The sequence below is a fragment of the Conger conger genome, chromosome 3 (genome assembly GCF_963514075.1).
Source record: "Conger conger chromosome 3, fConCon1.1, whole genome shotgun sequence".
NCBI lineage: Eukaryota > Metazoa > Chordata > Actinopteri > Anguilliformes > Congridae > Conger > Conger conger.
In genome coordinates this window covers 72,105,417-72,125,672 of record NC_083762.1, presented here as the reverse complement: position 1 = coordinate 72,125,672, position 20,256 = coordinate 72,105,417, and the positions used below count along the sequence as shown (strand labels likewise).

Genomic DNA, 20,256 nt, shown 5'->3' with positions numbered 1-20,256 from the left:
GAAAATAATGAAATGTTATTATTTTAATTTTGGAAGGTATGCAATTTAGATCACTTCCAGAGAATGCTACGCAACGTAATGGATCTCGTCCGTGGTTGTGAGCTGAACGCAAACGATAAAGATCTTAAAAACGTCCTTACTCCGTTCAAGGTTGACATAAGTGGCCACTCGCACGCCTGGCGCAGCGGAAAGATCGCGCCTCGTCCCGGGAGAACCGGCTCCCCGTTTTATGACAGTGTCCCCGTTAAGAGGCTGCCTTAAATCAGAAATGTGAAGTCTGAAAAGACTAAAGCAACGGGCGCACACTTGCACTCTTTCCACAGAGCAGGCTTTAGTGGCGATATTTCACGTGGATGGAGCAGCCATCATCGTTTTTGGCACACGTCACATACCTGATGTAGCGATGTAGTAATTAATTTAAAACACTGTAATGTAAATTAATATGTATCAGACGTGACAATAAACTTAGGAAAACATTCAATTACTTTCACTGGTAATTTATTGTCGTTAATGATTGGTAGAAAAACATGCATTCATTAAAACAAATTTACTTAGATCATAGATCAAAGATTATTTTACGCCTGCTCCTAATGCAATATTGGACAGCACGACTACATTACTGTTATGATAACCAATAAAGCACTTTTAGAGATCAGGCCATGTTATTTCCCCCTGCTCTCCCTCGTCCTCTGCTTGCCGTCCCTCATACACACTCTCTCGTCCACTGTGGCTTTGATGACCTTACAAAACTAGGCTAAATGAGGCTCAAACTGGGTTTAAGATCTTAAAATACTCATGCAAGAACCATTTCCGTTCAAACTATGCTAATGAGGCCGATTCTAAAGCAACTGCAACTATCTCAACAAGTTCCGAAATGTCCTTGTCTTCAAGTTCTTCCTAATGAATAAAAAAAAAAAAAAAGAGATCTGTCCAGACCTACATTTTGGCTCATTGCAAAACCCAAAATAACATTGGCGCCGCATACGATCTGACTTAAAAATGAGATTGAATATTTTTTCATTTTGCTGTTAATAAATCATAGGCTGTAATCAGTTCTACGTAATAATATTCACAATATCCAATATAACGCTCTTGTCGGGAGAGGACGGTGCGCTTGTCCTATCAGCGTGGCGCGCGAACAGTACGTGCTGTACACGTCTCCGGCAAGCAGGGCGGCGCCCGTGAGCTGCAAGCCTGCTCCAAGAAGAGAAACCAGTGATGAGCAAGATCCACCCGTGGACGAAGACCCGTGAAAACGGAAGTATATCGAATTATGCTCATCACCGAAGATAGCTGTCCGTGCGGTTGCCGCTTACGCCTGCAAGTAGGTACTTGGCAGTGGCAACTGTGAGAATTCGTCTGTGTCTGCGAATATGACTCTACCCTCTGCGCGCCTGACTCTTTGACAAGCAGATGCACAACAATGCACAACAATGCTTTCCTTCTGCGAGAAATCAACAGAGCAGGAAAAATACCAGCAGTCTCAATCTCTTGCCCAATCTGAAATTCTTACTTATCGGTAGGCCTACAGACCGTTCAGAAGAGCGTAATGGTTTATGTTGTACAAATAAATAATATGTGTCAATTTGTGCCCAGACGTCTACAGCTACCAGAGTGGAGACATTCGTAATTATGAGGGAGGTCGTATTTCCCTGTAAACATGATTGTGCCCAAAACCTAAATTGTACCATAACGTGTAGACTAAGCACAGCAAAACTATTTTTGATGGTGTTACAGAGGTGCTTCGTGTCCAATTTTAGCTGCAGGGCAAGGGATGTTCGACTGTGTGTGAAACGCTTAAAGGTAGGCCTATGCCTGCACGAAATGTGAAGTTTCACTTCCCTTTGCTTCATGACTGATATATAAACTCTTGTCCGCGGATCCCAATATATCTCTTTGAAACTTGCAGTAAATGAATTGCAGTCCGGACTTTCGGGCAGGATGAATGCAGACGAAAAGACGATTTTGTTTATTTTCAGATAAACAATTGAAGACAGCTGTTACTGGTGTTCAGGTGACTCAAATTCAGAAATCATATTCCACACACAGCGAATTTATGAGTTCGGTTATATCCCGAAGAAGATGTAGCATATTATTACTTACTTTGAACGCATTGTATGAATAATTTGAGTGGATTCTGAACGACCTAAACAAACAAGGACAACCAGACACTTGTCTTTTGAAGTACGCAGCCATCCAGGCGCGTCGCTGCGCCCAAACACAGCGTGCAGGGCACGATGAAAAGGCACACGCTTTGCCTCGTGGTGCGCATTCCCAAACGCTTGCATTGTGAGAGAACCAAATCTAGAAAGGAGAAAAAGAACTCATTAATCAAATGAAAAGACATTTGAATAGCGGACACTCGCAGCGCCGAGTTAAAAACCCAAGCCATGAAAAGCACACGATGAAAAGAAAGGGCAAAACGTTATTAAAGATAGCACAAGAGGGACGATATTAATATTGTTAGTAATACAAACACTTGCCTGTACGATTTTTACATCATCAGCAGCAGCTACAACACAGAATAATAACAATAATAAATACAACAACAATAGTGACAACAACAATTATGAATAATAATAAGAAGAAGAAAAAGAAGAAGAAGAAGACATGCATTAAAAATAAACTGTTTACACGGGCGAGAAAAATATATATGGAAAGTGTGTGGGAAGTTAGTTCATTTGAGTGGCTGTTTGTAATAGCCCGACGCTTCTCCTGAGCCGTCCCGCAGTGCTCTGGAGAGAGCTGGTCCAGGGATATCTGATTGGAGGAGAGAGATGGCACTCACGACCGCAGAGGGCTGGCCGATTGAAACGGCGAATGCAACGCTTCTCACTTTCCCTACCAGACACTTTCCAACAAGATAGTTGCCTATTTCCTACAGTCCGGCGTGAGCAAGTGTACATGGGAAAAGGCGAGAGGGAGCGTGAGAGTGACTGAATAGACGAAAGCACGATCGGGAGTGAGACTAGAAGAGAGTTTTTATTTTATTTTAAAAAGTGACAATGGCCGTATCGGCAGCTCCCCCGGTGCTCTCGCCCAACTCCACTCCGGGATCCGGGGGTCTGTTTCGCTCCGAACCGATGTACTCCAGACCGACCGAAAACACGATATTGACCAACAGCATGATCAACACATTCATCGCCACTGGAGGAGGAGGTGGCGGCGGTGGAGTGGGTAACGGCAACGGCACCGGCGTTAATAACGAGTGTAAAATGGTGGAGGTCCACGGGGTCAAAGTAGCCTCCTTTAATATGGACGGACAGGAACTGATCTGCTTACCCCAGGTTTTCGATCTCTTTCTCAAACACCTGGTCGGGGGGCTTCACACGGTCTACACGAAGCTCAAGCGCCTGGATATATCCCCGGTGGTGTGCACCGTGGAACAGGTCCGAATTCTGCGGGGACTCGGGGCTATTCAGCCGGGGGTGAATCGCTGCAAACTCATCAGTCGAAAGGACTTCGAGGCGCTTTACAATGATTGCACCAATGCCAGGTTAGACATGTTTGTTTCCTCCATTCTCGCCACCCCATTTGTTGTTGTCTTGTCTTTTTTTGTCCTCATTAACACGCATGCACGGTTCCCACGGTTTAGAATGGGAACAGATAAGTAGCAGCTACAGTAGCGCACAAGTCGTTGACAATGACGAACATAAAACTTTCTGAACTTAATTTTAACACGTCACCAACAACTTAAAGGATGTTTCCGAGACATTCCTTATTGGCCATAAATAAAATTAACGGAACCGTTATTTCGTCGCAATTGAAAATGTGTTCAGGAAACGCGACCTTCTTATATGACAGATCATGTTCAGACTGAGCCAAATTTTGGCAGTTTTACGAAACTTTTGTGTCCAACGTTGCTTGTGTCCCTCTATCGAAAGTTATTCAATTGCTATGTTAAAAACCGAGGCAATGGTTACGCCACAGGTTGTCTCATTTAGCTCAACAAAATTTTCCAAACCGTCAGGTTGCTGATACCCACTATGTTAATCAGGAGAGCATAGTTATAGAGCATACACTTAACATGATTAACTTATGAAGTATCATTTTTGAAAGGGTGTTTTATTTTAATCCGCCATTAACTTTTTCACATGAACAAAACGGCTGAAACGATTCACTCAACAACTCCGTTTGAGACATTTTCTGCAACAGTAATCATATTATGATTCAAACTTGATGAAGCTATCATTCGCTGCTGACCCCCTCCCCACCCCCCTACACACAAGCGCGCGCACACACACACACAAACACACACACACACACACACACACACACACAGCATCAAGTTCCAGTAAGGTGCGATGTCTCTCTCGTGTAACTTTAAACCGTTCTCTCAAATGCAACATGAGACCATTTGATATGTTTGAAATTGAAGAATCAAATGTTGACAAAGTAAAATTGAGTAAATTGAGTTTACTGTCCATTTGGGAGCGGAATATTAGTGCTTTAACAGCAGGTCAATTTCAGAACAAGATACCGCCTTGTTTTTTTTTTGTTTTTTTTCATACGTGCAGCCTATTTCCATTTAGTCAAATTAGCAAATTTTATATAAATAAAGTTGGTGAAGCTCGTATTTGATGATTACAAAAAGTAACTAAGGAGTTGCTTCACATATACATATTAAATATTCTTCTCCATCCATTTCTATTTGTAAAGTGCTATATAATAGCTACATTATTTATACTGTCTGGTTCTTGAGCAACATCAAAAATATGTAACAAGAACAACTGAGAAAAATTGTTTATTGTAAATTGATGCATTGAGCTTTAGGCTACTCATCCACGATAATTGAATGATCAGGGACTATGTAGGCTGCAACGCGCTCAAGATAAATTATCGTTGTTTTATTCAAGGCGACTTCCAATTACATTGTTTTCCACGAATCTTCTACGAATCTCACCTTCTTGATATAGGTTTTATGCGTAAATAGACGGACAAACTAAGCGCCGGCTTTCACAGTCACACCGTTTACGCACGTTCCCGGGAACACAAATATCACAACGTCGTGTTCCTGAATATCTGAACCGTTATATTAACTAGTAATCTCCCCGGGAGGGAAATTGTAGCATTTGAAGGAAATGAGGCTGATTGAGAAACAGTATGCAAATGGTGCCTTGATTTATGTCCCTGTGATTTGTTTTGTCTTCTTTTCAATCTCGATTGATCTTGAATTAATTCTCGCCGAGCGGCTCCGCGCGGCTGCAGATGTTGCCGCGTGTTTAATAAATCAGCGAGACATATCTGAACGAATCGCTTCAGTCGCATTCTCTGGTCGGTTTGATGTCTCGATGTTATTCTTAGCTTGTTATCATGACAGATGCATTAGTGTTCCCCTGCTTCGCCAGCAATGTCAATGAGGAGATATAACTTTAAAGACGCCGCCCCCATTTCCCTCAACACCCGTCTTTACTAGGCAAACGTGCCTCTATACGGCTGCTTCCCAGCTCCGAGCACGGCTCATAGTGCTGCTACTATTTAAACGTTACAAGCCCGGCTATATCGACGCCCGTGTCATGACTAAAGAGAACAATGAAAGACACATGATTTATTTTCCGTGAAATAATTGAAAAGAAAAAGTAAAATAGCACCTAGTAGTTGGTCAGACTTGAGAACCATAACAAAAAAAGAAAAAATAATTTAAACTACTGACAGACACAATTTATTTATTTATTATCAATGTAAACTAACTATTCCAGTGGCACTGTCAGCAGAATTAGTCTTTGAACACAATATACAGTTAGTTGTTGACTCCTGCAGGATAACTTGATAGCATTTCTGCTTGCCCTGCTTTTCAAAACAGGTTGGGACAGGGACTGCATAAAATAAAACAAAACAAAAGTAAAATAAAAATAAATAAAAAAGCAAAGTTGAATGCAAACGTCTGTTAAATACAAATAACATTCAATAATCACACTACAAGAAGATTTCAAAAGGAACTCATACGTTTGACTTTATAATATTTACATGTATGATATTTTGTATTTTTTCACTCTTGTGGGTATTTCTCTAAATCAGGTTATAATGTGTGTGTTTGTAAAAGCAGGTGAAATCTCGTTGTTTCAGAGACTGAATTTTGCACAAACAAAAAAATGACAGATCTTCTGATTGGATGGAGGTCAGACACTGAGATTGGCCACAGATTGGAGTTATAAAGGTTAAATTGCATGACTGGTTTCTTGTGTAGCGCCTGTACAAGGCTTTGATATCTGTTCATGTGTGAAGTGTTTGTTCTATGAATTTTGAATTGATTTCTGATTTTTGAACGGCTGGATCCTTAATGCTTCTGTTCAAGTTTAGATAAGAAAAAAAAATGTTTGTGCATGTGTGAGTGTGTGAGAGAGATTGATAAGAGAGAGAGAGAGAGTAAGAGAGAGAGAGGAAAATGTGGCAAGGTAATATCTGGAATGGTCAATCTGTCTTGTCGTCCACAAGTTCATAAGTTCACAAATACCATGTACATGCCTGCACGCTCACACACATGCTCAGACACACACCCGCGTACGCACACGTATAGACAGACACACGCGCGCACTGAAAATCACTCTTGCATACACGCACACGTTCGTGCATACATTCAACCGTGACACTTGTCAAGAGACCAGATCACAAACTTGTGAAGAGACTTGTCAAAGAGGCAAACATACGATTTTCAATCCTGGTAAGGCACTGTCCCACTGCACGGGCACCATGGTCTGGGATGGAAGCTCCACCGTGCCCTGCCATCTGTGGCTCTGAGACCCTGCGGGGGGGTACGTGATTTCTGGCAGCGTCACCCAGGGTTAGGGTGGGCTCAGTTGGCTGGGATCCGAACGTGATCACTCTCTCTATCTATTCCCTCTGGCTGATTGGTCACCCTGGCTAAAGCTGCTCTAGCGTCTGCCTCTGACTCATGCCCGTGTGAGCGTGGCTTATGGGAAACGGAGCAGCCGGTGACATCACGCGCTTCGGGCCAGGTGCGGCTGAAGTTCCAGTTCTCCTAAATTTGAGGCACGAGTGTGGCTGCATACAATCGGGCGTTCCAAACTGGGTAGAGAATCGTGTATGTGTGTGTGTGTGTGTGCGTGTGTGTGCGTGTGTGTGGGGGGAGGGTGATGTTTAACTTACAGCTGATGTTCAAGATGGCCATTTTGTTTCCACTTACACATGACCCCAGCAGATTTCCTGCTTGCATAGCTTATGGGATGTCTTCAATAAGTCAAAATTTCATTTGCGAACAGAAACTAAGCAGTCCGTCCCAGATGGAATCCAGAATAAGCAGTTAATAGCAGATAGAAGTGTGGAAATAGGCAGTTAACAGAAAAATGTGAATAACATGGAAATATAAATTGAATACTACACCAAGGTCAGAGAATACGTGGTGAATAACACATGGAAGTGTTATTATAATTATATAACCCATTAATAACAAATGCAGGTCAGGAAATAACCAGTTATTAGTTGTAAGCGTGGAAATAAGTTATTATAAAAGATGGAAGCATGGGATTAAATGGTTAATAATGGCTGCAGTCGGGAAATACTATGGCAAGTGAGGAAATAAGTAGTCATAACTGACATACTGTAAGTGTGGTTAATAATGGACAGGGGTCCATCATTCATCTTCCTCTGCGGTGCCTTGATCAGACCAGCAGGTGGGTGGTGACGTTGCCCTGGCGATGCGCTGCGCTGCCGTGGGAACCGAGCGGCGTTTTTACGACCCGCCCGCTTGTGCTCCCGTAAGGCTGGGCAGGAGAGCGGCTCGAACCCTTCGCTGTTCCCCCTCGGATTGCCCCAACGCTGGGCTTAACCCTTTGAGGTGTAAGAGCCAGTTCGTAGTCCAGCGACAGAGTGTCGCTGTGACCAACACCAGCTGCAGAGACACTTGGTTTATACTCTGATACACTGGAGTGTTGTTTATGCTTTTTACACGCTGTCAATGTCGGGCGACAACAGAACATTCATGAATGAATGCGATTTGCCCAGTCGAGGGACGCTCTGTCGCTCTGCCGCTGGACTATAAACTGGTCTTATGGTCCATTCATTCTTATCCTGATGTAACCATCGCTACTGGTAATCCAAAAACATACTCTTCAAAGGGTTTAACGCGGTCCGGCAGTGCTGCTATGCAGTGTGTATCAGTAAAGACAGGGTTTAACACTGTCCGGCAGTGCTGCTGTGCAGTGTGTATCAGAAAAGGAAAGTGTTGCTTCTTCTTTTAATGTATTTGTTTTTGTAACGTACACAAACCAAAGAGGCCGCCTTCACTCACACAGTCTGCTGAGACAGGGAGCGGGGAGGTGAAAGTGCGAAAAGGGGAAGCTATCGCCTCTTTTAACACCCTCCTGAAACGTGCTGTGTGGGGCGGAGAGGAGGTTTCCGTAGGCTCCAGAGATAAATCATTTTGACCTGTCGTGATGCTTAAAAAACCTGGCATGACCCATTTGAGTTGGGGATGGTGTGTGTGTGTGTGTGTGTGGGGGTATTTCTGAATCAGCGGTCAGGGTCAAGCAGGAAAAAAGGGTTGCGCTCTCCATCTCTGCTTTCCATTGATCTTTGTGTTTTTATCACATTCATTATTTATTGAAAGAATTTGCAAGCTAAACACAACGTTAAAGTAGCGTTTGCACTTGGGGACTGCACTTAGGAAATTGGATGGAAATTATATTAGAGATGAACATCTGTGCACTTTTTTCCCCCTCTCGTATTGGATTAGAGATTGAACTATTCTCAGCAAAGTGTGTTGAGGACAGGGCAATGGGGGCCAGAGAAAATAAGCACGGGGCAAAGAGAGAATTTCGGCTGTTTCACAGCTGTGCTAACGGGAAGACAGCATGGAAAAGCATGGATTCGGCAGGGGTGGTAAGGCATATGCATATGCATATATAAAAAAAAAAAGAGAGAATTAATTAAGTATTCTGTAAAGCTAAAAGTCTTATCTTATATAGATTATATTTTATTGGTTCCCACAAAAAAAAAGTATTTCATTTTTAAAGTTTGAGTATTTAAGTATTTCTATGTTTTAGTATTTAGAATATATATATAATGCAGGTGTGTCAAAAAGTTGATGACAAAAAACTTGCAGTGACAATATTTGTAAAAATATAATTTCGTTTTTTCATGACACTGAACACAATCTATGAGGGTGCAGACAAGCATGTGCTCCCCACTGAGATGCATGATGCCAGCCACCGCTCCTTATGGTGCCGTATGGTGCTTGCACAGACATGAGTCAGAGGAAGACACTTCATGTGTGGTTTTAGCAGGCGGACTTGTGGGCACCCCACTGACAAGTGTGTGTGATGTCTGGTGTGCGGTGGGGTGGGAGGTGATTCTACAGCCATTTTGTCTTATTTGTTGGGCTGCTGTCCATAGTTAGTAGTGGCACAGTTTGGATACCAAGAACAAAATCGGTTTTCCTCAAGGTATAAACATCTATTCATAAACATCAATATACAGTATATACATATACTGTATATTGTTTGTGCGCATCGGTGTGTGTGCGTGTGTTTGTGTCTGTCTGTGTGTGTGTGGGTGTGTGTGTCTGTCTGTGTGTGTGTGGGTGTGTGTGTCAGAGTGAGAATCAGGTCCTCGGACATCGCTTCATTTCTCCTCCAGGTCCAGCACTGCGTCGGTAGATCTCTCTCTCCCTCCCTCCCTCCCTCCTCACTCCTCACCTCTTGCTGTCGGTCGTAACTCTTGTGCTCCTCTGCTCTACGCTCTCTCACCGCTATAAATAATGAATTAAACGCTTGGTTTGCACGCCGGCAGCTCTTTGTCACATAGCATGCGCGTCTCTGCTTAACATAGTAAAGGTGTGTCTTCCTTCCGGATCTTTCCATGACATTTACATTGCGTAAAAACCACACCTGCGACGCCGGACGTGCACGTGTGTTTGCGTTGTCTTCAGAGGGTCTGTGCAGAGGTTGTAATGTTTTCAGCAGCTGTGCGGTTAGAAAGAGCACCAGGTTTATTATGTACGCTGAGTGAGGAGAGGCAGTTTTTCTCTTCCATTTGCTGAGTTGAGACGCATTGTCACGTGGAAAATGCTTTGCTCTATTCATTTATCTATTGGTGTTACAGTTTTTTTTTTATCATATTGCTTATGGACATTCTGTGGTTGGCAAACATCCACCATCAATATGAAATCAAGTAATATCAAATCAATTTTACTTGTATAGCATTTTTACAGACAGGCAAAAACTGGGAAAAACAAGGCCTGAACCCTCTACTTGCCAGCCAGATAAAAAAGTATCTGAGTGAAAAAAATCTCAAACAGTTGTGAGAAAAAAGCTGTAAGTTAAAGTATATTGTTTATAATATAAGTATACTGTTTATAATATCAGTTATATTGATTTCTGATATCTCCATATCAGGTTTGTTTTCTTTGGAGTAGATTCTCGACCTTTCACCTTGAGATTCATGGTCCCCTGTTGTAAACGAAAAGTTGCAGCATACTTTTTGCTTTGAAGAGATATCTTAACTGAAATGTGTGTTTATGTGTGCATGTGTGTGTATACGTATGTGTACCTTTGTGAGTGTGTGTGTGTGTATATATGTGTTTATGTGTATGTCCGCATGTGTATATATGTATGTGTATATATGTGTGCGTGTGTGTTTGTGCGTATGTGTGTGTGTGTGTATCTCTATGTGTGAGCATGTGTGTGTATGTGTATATATGTGTGCGTGTGTGTGTCTGTGTGTGTATATGTGTGTATGTGTGTGTGTGCATGTAGGTGTGTGTGTGTGTGTGTGTGTGTGTATGTGTGTGTATGGGTATATGTGTGTGTGCGTGTGTTTGTGTGTGTTTGAGGCATTCCCTGGTCAAACCAGTCGTGGGCCTGTGATCTCCAGTGATGTACGCACTCTGCAGAGCTGTCCAGAGCATATCGGTAACCAGCGCCATATGTAACCACAAGTTAACCGCGGAGCACGACCGACACACGTGGTGGGTTTCAGACGGGGCTGCGGTCCAGATGGCCGGGCCTGTGTACGGTGCGTTTAATCATGGTTCACATACTTCGTATCATAATCCTTGGCTGTCAAAAATATTTCTCTCTTTCATTTTGTCATGAAACATCAACTGAATAACTGCACGCGTATTTGTCTGCTCTGTGTGTTTTTGTTTTCCCCTGAAGTGCCTCTTTCTGAAAACCCAGACGTGTTAAGAAAGCTTTTTAGGCTTGTTTTTGGAGGAGAGAAAACGCCCCGTTGGTCCACTGGTCATAACTCCCATCTCCTGAACCCCCTAAAAACTCCACAGGGAGAGGAAAAAACCCCTCAAACAGTAGTGAGAAAAAACTCCCTGATGGGAAGAAATCTCCGTATACATTACAGTACAGTACATTATTTATAATATCAGTTATATTGATTTCAGACATCTCCATAAGGAGTAGCTTTCTCTGGAGTAGGTTCTAGTCGGTGACCTTTGACCTTGTTATTATAAACACATTGAATGCAGCGCGTAGCATGGCCACTCTGTAGGCAGGGTTCACGTACATATTCACAGTCACGTATGTGCACGTGTTTGGCACACGGACGCCGACGCGCGCCCACGCATTGGCATGTACGATAACTACGCGCAGAGAGGCACGCACCAGACCCACACGCATGTCAAACGCACACGTGCTGGGCTGCATCCCCGCTCCGTGGCCGGGTGGGGCCCGGGGCCGGGGGGCCAGCATCTGCGAGCGTCCCTCTGTGTTTCCGCGTTTTTGTGCGTGTGCGTGGGAGCCTGCGTGTGCAAGTGCGTGCCTGGTTGTTTGTGGTTGTGTTCGTGTGGGTGTGTGAGCGGTGTGTTTGCGAGTCGATTTCAGTCTTTGGGAGAATGAGCGTGTTCGGAGGACATGTGTAACTGACTCAGTGTGTGCGTGTGTGTGTGTGTGTGTGTGTGACAGAGAGACATAGCCAAGGGGGATTATTCCAAAATGTCAGAGATGCTCGTAAAATACGCTGATCGCCAAGAACCCAAAGTGAATTGAAATGCACAAGGTACATGGGGAATGATTATAACTGTATAACTGTAGAAGTCATCAGTGATGCCCACCATCTGTTTAGATGTTTGTTGGTGTGTGGATGTGTGTGCGTGTTTGTGTGTGTGAATGCATGTATGTGTGCCTGTTTGGGGTTTTTTAAGTGCATATTTCTAAAGAACATGGTTGTGTATGTGCATTTGTTTGTGTGTCTGTGTGTTTGTGTAAGTGTGTGTATACTGTGTGTTTTTGCCTCTGTGTTTGTGTGTGTGTGCGTGTGTATGCTGTGTGTTTGTGTTTGTGTGTGTCTGTGTGTATGTATATATGTGTGTGTGTGTGTGTGTGTGTATGTGTGTTCCTGTACTCTTTGTTTTTGCATGCGCTGCTAAATAGACCAGTGGCAGTGTGACAGATGGGATGAGCAGGCAGCCCGTCTCTACCTGGAGTCAGGCGGAGTGGGGGGGGGTGAAGACGGAGCTGGTGTCATTTTGACTTTGGGAAGATCTCCTCCCCCTGCTTAATGGCACATCTGCACAGGGCTGTACTTATTACAGTCATGTAGAGTCAAATTGATTGTCTCCTAAAATTAATTTTTGGTCTGCCTCTAGCGGAGCTGTTACTGAGGACGCTTGGCTCCGAGCAGAAGTATTGTTTAATCACATTAATATTATAGCCCTCAGGACAGCCGAGATAATTGTACAAACGAACATGGAAATATGTATCTCTAACTTTTATGATTGAATTATGCAAATTACTTATCTCTTGCCCTTCCAAGTTCTAATCATCTAATTAGGAGCGATGTTTTAAACTGTCGGCTTTGGACGGGGATATAGAAGAGGCAGGGGGTGGAAAATTGTAAGTGACTTTAAAATTGCAAAAAGTACTCTTTGTACCAGCACCACCCCACCCCCCCTTTGAGTGAGTGAGTCAGTGAATAAGTGAGAGAGAGTGTGTGTGTGTGCGCGCGCGTGTGTGTGTAAGTGTGTGTGTGGACGCACTGCTGTATAATCCAGCAAAGGCAGCTTGAGCAGCTTGAAAATTGAGCTGGTGAAGCTGGTCATAATGCTGGTCTAGCTGGGCATGAGCTCGTCAGCCAGCTAGTGTTAGCTACCAGTTGTTTCAAAACACCGCTTGATCTGGTCAAACCATTTAAAGCTGGGAGCTGGTATGAACTGTTCAAACAGCTAAACCATGTTGAGCTGGGAGCTGGCTACCGGCTACCGGCTGTTTCAAAACCTAGCTTGAGCTATATTTTTCGTCAGGGTGTGTGTGTGTGTGTGTGTCTGTCTGAACCTAAAGGGACGGGGAAAGAGAGGTCACAGAGAGAGCAAAAGAGAGAGAGAGAGAAGCTGAGCGTGTGAGCCCAGGAGAGAAAAAGTGAGAAAGAACAGAAGAAGAAATGCAGAGAAAATGGAGCAACAGAGGAGAGAGATGACGAGAGATAAAAAAGAGAGATAGATAGAGAGAGAGAAAGAGAGAGAATGTTTGTTCTCTCCCTTGTCTCCTTGGAGAATCTTTAAAGATCATTAATGTGGTTTTGTGTAGTGTTTCTGAGCTTGTAGAGGAAGCCTTGCAGTGTTGGTGCAGTGTTCCGGTGTCGTGTGGTGCAGTTGATGAGTGAGATTCTCGACCAGCTTCCCATTGACACAGGTTAATATTTCACGATGTGTTTAGCAGTGTGTGCCCACCCTGTCCTCTCTCTACCCCTCGTTCTTATAGGCGACCTCCTGCCGCGGTGGAGCGCTTAACCAGCCTGTCAGTAGTCTGTCCATACGGACTCACACTCACGCCATCTGGGCTGGGATGGATCACTAACTGACCTGGGGCTTGTACACCCTGGGATTCCATTAAAAACCCAGTATGTTCCTTACTTACCAGAGCGTGTGTGTGTATCTGTGTGTGTGTGTGTGAGAGAGAGAGAAACAGGGCAAAGGCCAAAAAGGAGAAGAAGACCAAGAGGTCTTTTGGGGGGTGTCTGTATTTTGAGGTGATACAGGCAGCAGTGCAGTGTTGGGAAGTAGATGACTCCCGTTATGTTCCCTAATGGGGTCTGCTGCTTCTCTGACAATAATAATATTTTGCTCTGCCCCGTCTCCATCGCTAAACGCAGTGTCACGCCTCTTTAGAAAGCGCGTCTGAGCAACACCGGCCGGCACCAGTCAGTTTGTTTCTCCTCCTCGATCGGTTTAGGGCAGCGAATAGGGAGACAATTAGAGTTTATCAGGTCCTATTGTCAGATTTATTTTTCTTTTAGTGTGACCATCCGTCTTTCAAATGAGGGCCTTTAAAGAATCGCCAAGACTGCTTTCCCGACTCCGTCTCCACTCAAACTCAGCCTGAGGCTGAACTGTGCGCTGCATTAGGATTAGAGTGCAGTGCACAGTGTGTAAGGGTGTATGAGTGTGTAAGTGTGTATGAGGGGTGTAATGGGTAGTGTGTAAGGGTGTATGAGGCGTGTAATGGGTAGTGTGTAAGTGTGTATGTGGGGTGTAATGGGTAGTGTGTAAGTGTGTATGAGGGGTGTAATGGGTAGTGTGTATGAGGGGTGTAATGGGTAGTGTGTAAGTGTGTATGGGGGTGTAATGGGTAGTGTGTAAGTGTGTATAGGGGTGTAATGGGTAGTGTGTAAGTGTGTATGGGGGGTGTAATGGGTACTGTGTAAGTGTGTATGAGTGTGTAAGTGTGTATGAGGTGTGTAATGGGTAGTGTGTAAGTGTGTATGAGTGTGTAATGGGTAGTGTGTAAGTGTGTATGAGGGGGGTGTAATGGGTCGTGTGTAAGTGTGTATGGGGGTGTAATGGGTAGTGTGTAAGTGTGTATGGGGGGTGTAATGGGTAGTGTGTAAGTGTGTATGGGGGGTGTAATGGGTTGTGTGTAAGTGTGTATGAGTGTGTAAGTGTGTATGGGGGTGTAATGGGTAGTGTGTAAGTGTGTATGAGTGTGTAAGTGTGTATGGGGGGTGTAATGGGTAGTGTGTAAGTGTGTATGGGGGTGTAATGGGTAGTGTGTATGGGGGGTGTAATGGGTTGTGTGTAAGTGTGTATGAGTGTGTAAGTGTGTATGGGGGGTGTAATGGGTCGTGTGTAAGTGTGTATGAGGCGTGTAATGGGTAGTGTGTAAGTGTGTATGAGGGGTGTAATGGGTAGTGTGTAAGTGTGTATGGGGGTGTAATGGGTAGTGTGTAAGTGTGTATGAGGGGTGTAATGGGTAGTGTGTATGAGGGGTGTAATGGGTAGTGTGTAAGTGTGTATGGGGGTGTAATGGGTAGTGTGTAAGTGTGTATAGGGGTGTAATGGGTAGTGTGTAAGTGTGTATGTGGGGTGTAATGGGTAGTGTGTAAGGGTGTATGGGGGGTGTAATGGGTAGTGTGTAAGTGTGTATGAGGGGTGTAATGGGTAGTGTGTAAGTGTGTATGGGGGTGTAATGGGTAGTGTGTAAGTGTGTATAGGGGTGTAATGGGTAGTGTGTAAGTGTGTATGGGGGTGTAATGGGTAGTGTGTAAGTGTGTATGAGGGTGTAATGGGTAGTGTGTAAGTGTGTATGGGGGTGTAATGGGTAGTGTGTAAGTGTGTATGGGGGTGTAATGGGTAGTGTGTAAGTGTGTATGGGGGGTGTAATGGGTCGTGTGTAAGTGTGTATGGGGGTGTAATGGGTAGTGTGTAAGTGTGTATGGGGGGTGTAATGGGTAGTGTGTAAGTGTGTATGGGGGGTGTAATGGGTTGTGTGTAAGTGTGTATGAGTGTGTAAGTGTGTATGGGGGTGTAATGGGTAGTGTGTAAGTGTGTATGAGTGTGTAAGTGTGTATGGGGGGTGTAATGGGTAGTGTGTAAGTGTGTATGGGGGTGTAATGGGTAGTGTGTATGGGGGGTGTAATGGGTTGTGTGTAAGTGTGTATGAGTGTGTAAGTGTGTATGGGGGGTGTAATGGGTCGTGTGTAAGTGTGTATGAGGCGTGTAATGGGTAGTGTGTAAGTGTGTATGAGGGGTGTAATGGGTAGTGTGTAAGTGTGTATGGGGGTGTAATGGGTAGTGTGTAAGTGTGTATGAGGGGTGTAATGGGTAGTGTGTATGAGGGGTGTAATGGGTAGTGTGTAAGTGTGTATGGGGGTGTAATGGGTAGTGTGTAAGTGTGTATAGGGGTGTAATGGGTAGTGTGTAAGTGTGTATGTGGGGTGTAATGGGTAGTGTGTAAGGGTGTATGGGGGGTGTAATGGGTAGTGTGTAAGTGTGTATGAGGGGTGTAATGGGTAGTGTGTAAGTGTGTATGGGGGTGTAATGGGTAGTGTGTAAGTGTGTATAGGGGTGTAATGGGTAGTGTGTAAGTGTGTATGGGGGTGTAATGGGTAGTGTGTAAGTGTGTATGAGGGTGTAATGGGTAGTGTGTAAGTGTGTATGGGGGTGTAATGGGTAGTGTGTAAGTGTGTATGGGGGTGTAATGGGTAGTGTGTAAGTGTGTATGGGGGGTGTAATGGGTAGTGTGTAAGTGTGTATGGGGGTGTAATGGGTAGTGTGTAAGTGTGTATGAGGGGTGTAATAGGTTGTGTGTAAGTGTGTATGGGGGGTGTAATGGGTAGTGTGTAAGCGTGTGTGCGGGCGTGTAATGGGTACTGTGAAAGTGTGTATGAGGGGTGTAATGGGTCGTGTGTAAGTGTAAGAGGGCGATATTCAGCAGGAGAGAGCGTGATTTATGCTCCAGGCTGGCCAGGCTGCAGGTGTGGATCTGTTATTCTAGATGAGCAATGAACCAGAGGAGCTGGTGCTGCAGACCAAGAACAGCCTGCTTTTAATTACTGACCAGGAATTTAGAAACGCAGAGCGCTGATTTATTCTGAGGAGGATGGTACTAAACTCCCCCTTCCACTCTCTCTTTCCTCTCCTTTTTTCCTGCAGGACCAGACAGTAACCCTGCCATCTTTTTTTCCAATAAAGAAAAATTTATTCGGGCATATTTAATAGGTAATAAAGTATTTTTGCCAGAGAACAAGACCAGGTGTATGAATGTCTGTCTACTGTTTTCGTCTGTGCTTGCGTGCAATTCTTGTTTTTGGGAGGTGTACATTTTTAACCTCTTCAATAACTGAGTGATTCATGTATTCAACTTTATATACTACTTCAGATCCTGTATATTGTAGCTTCTTAATCCATGAACACTATAGCCTATTGCTTTAGATGTTGAAAAATATTTAATGGCAGTAGCAAGCATTGAGGAAGCCCCTTAAAACAAGCAGTTGGTGGATGACTGGAGTGCTTACAGTGGTGGGACTGGGAGACACAGAGCTGAGTGTGATGGTTTACAGTGGGACACCTGTAAGTCTGCGCACCAACTGGGACCGGTATGAGCGCGGGGTCAGGGGGTCCTGGAATTCGGGGGAAGGGGGAGCCGCTCGTCTGTCTCCCCCCAGTAATTTACCCCCCCCCCCCCCTTGCTGAAGCTGGGGTTGGAGAATTCTGGTCGTGTAATAGAACTCCCAGAGGTACGGCGGTGTGTGTTGGGGGGGGGGGGGGGGTTGTTTGAGAGGTCACACTGGTGATGCGGGTGGGGGCCTCTCCATGAAGAACGGCTCTGTGCGGTATCATTACAATGGAATGTCTCTCCAGATTGTTCCGGGTGGTTAAAATGAAATGAAGTGAATCAGGGAAAGGGGAAGCCAACCGTGCACAGCGTTTTATTGCTGTCCTTTGAAGCTGCGATGACAGTAATCTCCCCCAGCAATGACTCCATGTCAGATCACATATCGCATGTCATTATTGGGCTGGGTGTGGGGGTGGGGGGGGGGGCAGGGTCATGCAGTGAAGGTTCACCTGTCTTTCTGATGGTCACATCTCTGTCTTCTGTCAGACCCTGCTTTCATTCTTTGTGTGTGTGTGTGTGTGTATGTGTGTGTATGAGTGTAAGTGTGCCTGAGTGTGTGTGTGCGTGCGTGTACTGGTGTGTGTGTGTGTACGTGTGTGTGTGTGCGTGTACGTGTACGTGTACGTGTGTATGTGCATGTACACGTGTGTGTGTGTACGTGTGTGTGTTTGTGTGTGTATGTGTGTGTGTGTTTGTGTGTGTATGTGCATGTACGCGTGTGTGTGTGTACGTGTGTACGTGTGTGTGCGTGTACGTGTGTGTATGTTTGTGTGTGTATGTGCATGTATGCGTGTGTGTGTGTGTGTGTGTACTTAGCAGTGAGGTCTCCTCCTCACCCCCCACCCTGGGTTCCAGTGGCCAGTGGTTGGGGCCTCTGATGGATGTGCGGTTCCGCCCCTTTGCAGCCGGGGCTTCTGGGTAATGGATGGCCGGGCTTTTATTGAAAGATCTCTCCGGCTGGGACGACTTTTCACCGGGCCGTAAATCTGGACGTCTCCGCTGTCCTGCCTGTGGTTTATGTCATCATATCTCCCTGTCTTTCTGAGCTCTCTCTCTTTCTCTCACTCTCTCTCTCTCTCTCTCTGTCTATCGCTCCCTAACCCCCCTTTCCATCTGCTAATAGAAGCCTGACCAGGAGGATGTTCCTCCTCTCCTGTAGCTGCCTGTTCTCCTCCATTGCTACTCCCTCTCTGTTTCTTCTTGTTCTTACCTTATCTTTCCTGTTTTTAACATTTCCAAATTTTTCAGTTACATTTTTCCCCCCAGTTAACGCTGTTGTACTATGACAAGTCATATGACCACTGACCCTGAAAGCTTACATTTTTTGTGAGTTGGACTTTCATTTTTCCATGTTTTTCTTACCATTTTCTACCATCAGTTAGCCTAAATTATCAGCCATCAGGAACAAAGGATTAGCCATTATCACTTGAGAAAGGGAAGTGAAATATATAAATATATGACCGATTACGGTTTCCTGTGGAATGAGCAGTCAGTCATGTACATGAGTACATAGTTGCTTATTTATCAGTCGTTCAGGAGGGACAACGCATGAATGAAAAGAAAGATAAAAATATGGAATCCACCAAGTTTATGTATGATACGCTTGCTTTCTCACTGTGAACCAGAACAACCAAACCATGGCTGAGGCATTGTTTGTGTCTGTGTTTGTGTGTGCAAAAGAGAGAGCGTGTGTGAGCGTGTGTGTGTGTGTGTGTGTGTGAGAGATAGAGTGTGTGTCTGTGTGCGTGTGTCTGTGTGCGTGTGTGTCTGTGTGTGTGTTTCTGTGTGCATGTGTGTGTATGTGTGTTCTGGCATGTGTGCATGTGTTTTTGTGTGTATGTGTGTGTGTGTGTGTGTGTGAGAGCGTGTGTGTGTGTGTGTGTGTCTGTGCTTTCCGGTCAGTGTTTGTGTTTCTGTGTGTATGTGTGTGTGTGAGAGCGTGTTTGTGTGTGTCTATGCTTTCCGGTCGGTGTGTGTGTTTGTGTTTCTGTGTTTATGTGTGTATGTGTGTGATAGTGTGTGCGTGTGTGTTTCTGTGTGTGTGTGTGTGTGTGTGTGTCTGTGTGTGTGTGCCTGCGTGTGTGCGCGTGTGTCTGCGCTTGTTTGAGCTTTCCGTATAACCTGTTCAGCTGCAGCCCTGGTGAAAGGCTCTTATCTCGCTCCGCATTAAAAGCGCTGAAACGGCACATCGATATCATTTTCTCACCGCTTTGCTACAACGGCTGTTAATGACTGCGTTGATGTAGTCGAACATTTAAGTTAATAAATATGTCAGGAGTTTCAGCGCTCTCCCTTCCGCACACACCGCTACCCGGGCCATATATCTGCGCCGCGCCGCGAAATCGCAATTAGTTTGAGATTTACGCAACGGTGACAGACAGGTGTATAAATAGAGGTTAAACACACAATTTACATATTAATTTCATGATTCATTTAATCAATGATTTATGCGGATATAGATTGCATCTAATCCCGTCTCCACTGTGGTGGGCTGCCCCCCCTCCACTCCTCTTCAGGCAGACAGAGTAAAGTGTGTGCGAGTGCTTACTTTCTCTCTCTCTGTTCCTCTCTCCATCTCTTTCTCCAGTTCACATTCAGGTTCACATTGCTTTACTGTCTTTATCGGTAGGATATCTGTAGTTATTGTAGCTATTGCCAAAGCATAGCAAAATCAGTTTAAATATTTATGGCAATATTTCATGTTAGTTTTTCTCTTCTCCCCACTCCCTCCCTTACTCTTTCTTTCTCTCTGTCAATCTCCCTCTCTTTCTCTCTCTCTTGCTCAGCGGGTGTCTCTCCCTCTCTTTCTCTCTTTTTTGTTGCAGTGTACAGGGAGCTGGGGGAATTGAGATAGTTTTGGTTTTTCGGCCCACATATTGGGTCTGATGGGCGCTTAAGGAGAGTCTGTAACTGATTACTGAGCCCCTCAGCGCTGCTCACTAGACGCTGCCCAAAC

General features: G+C 44.7%; 1 protein-coding gene across 2 annotated transcripts in view; it reads left to right on the top strand.

The window, feature by feature from the left end:
* Positions 1-2,854: 2,854 nt before the first annotated feature.
* LOC133124267 (dachshund homolog 2-like) overlaps positions 2,855-20,256 on the top strand; it is a 110,545-nt gene continuing 93,143 nt past the window's right edge. For both annotated transcript variants that reach the window (XM_061235305.1, XM_061235304.1), the window contains exon 1: positions 2,855-3,496. In XM_061235305.1, the coding sequence (XP_061091289.1) occupies positions 3,006-3,496 (491 nt within the window). In that variant the 5' untranslated portion in view covers positions 2,855-3,005. The remainder of the gene's footprint in view (positions 3,497-20,256) is intronic.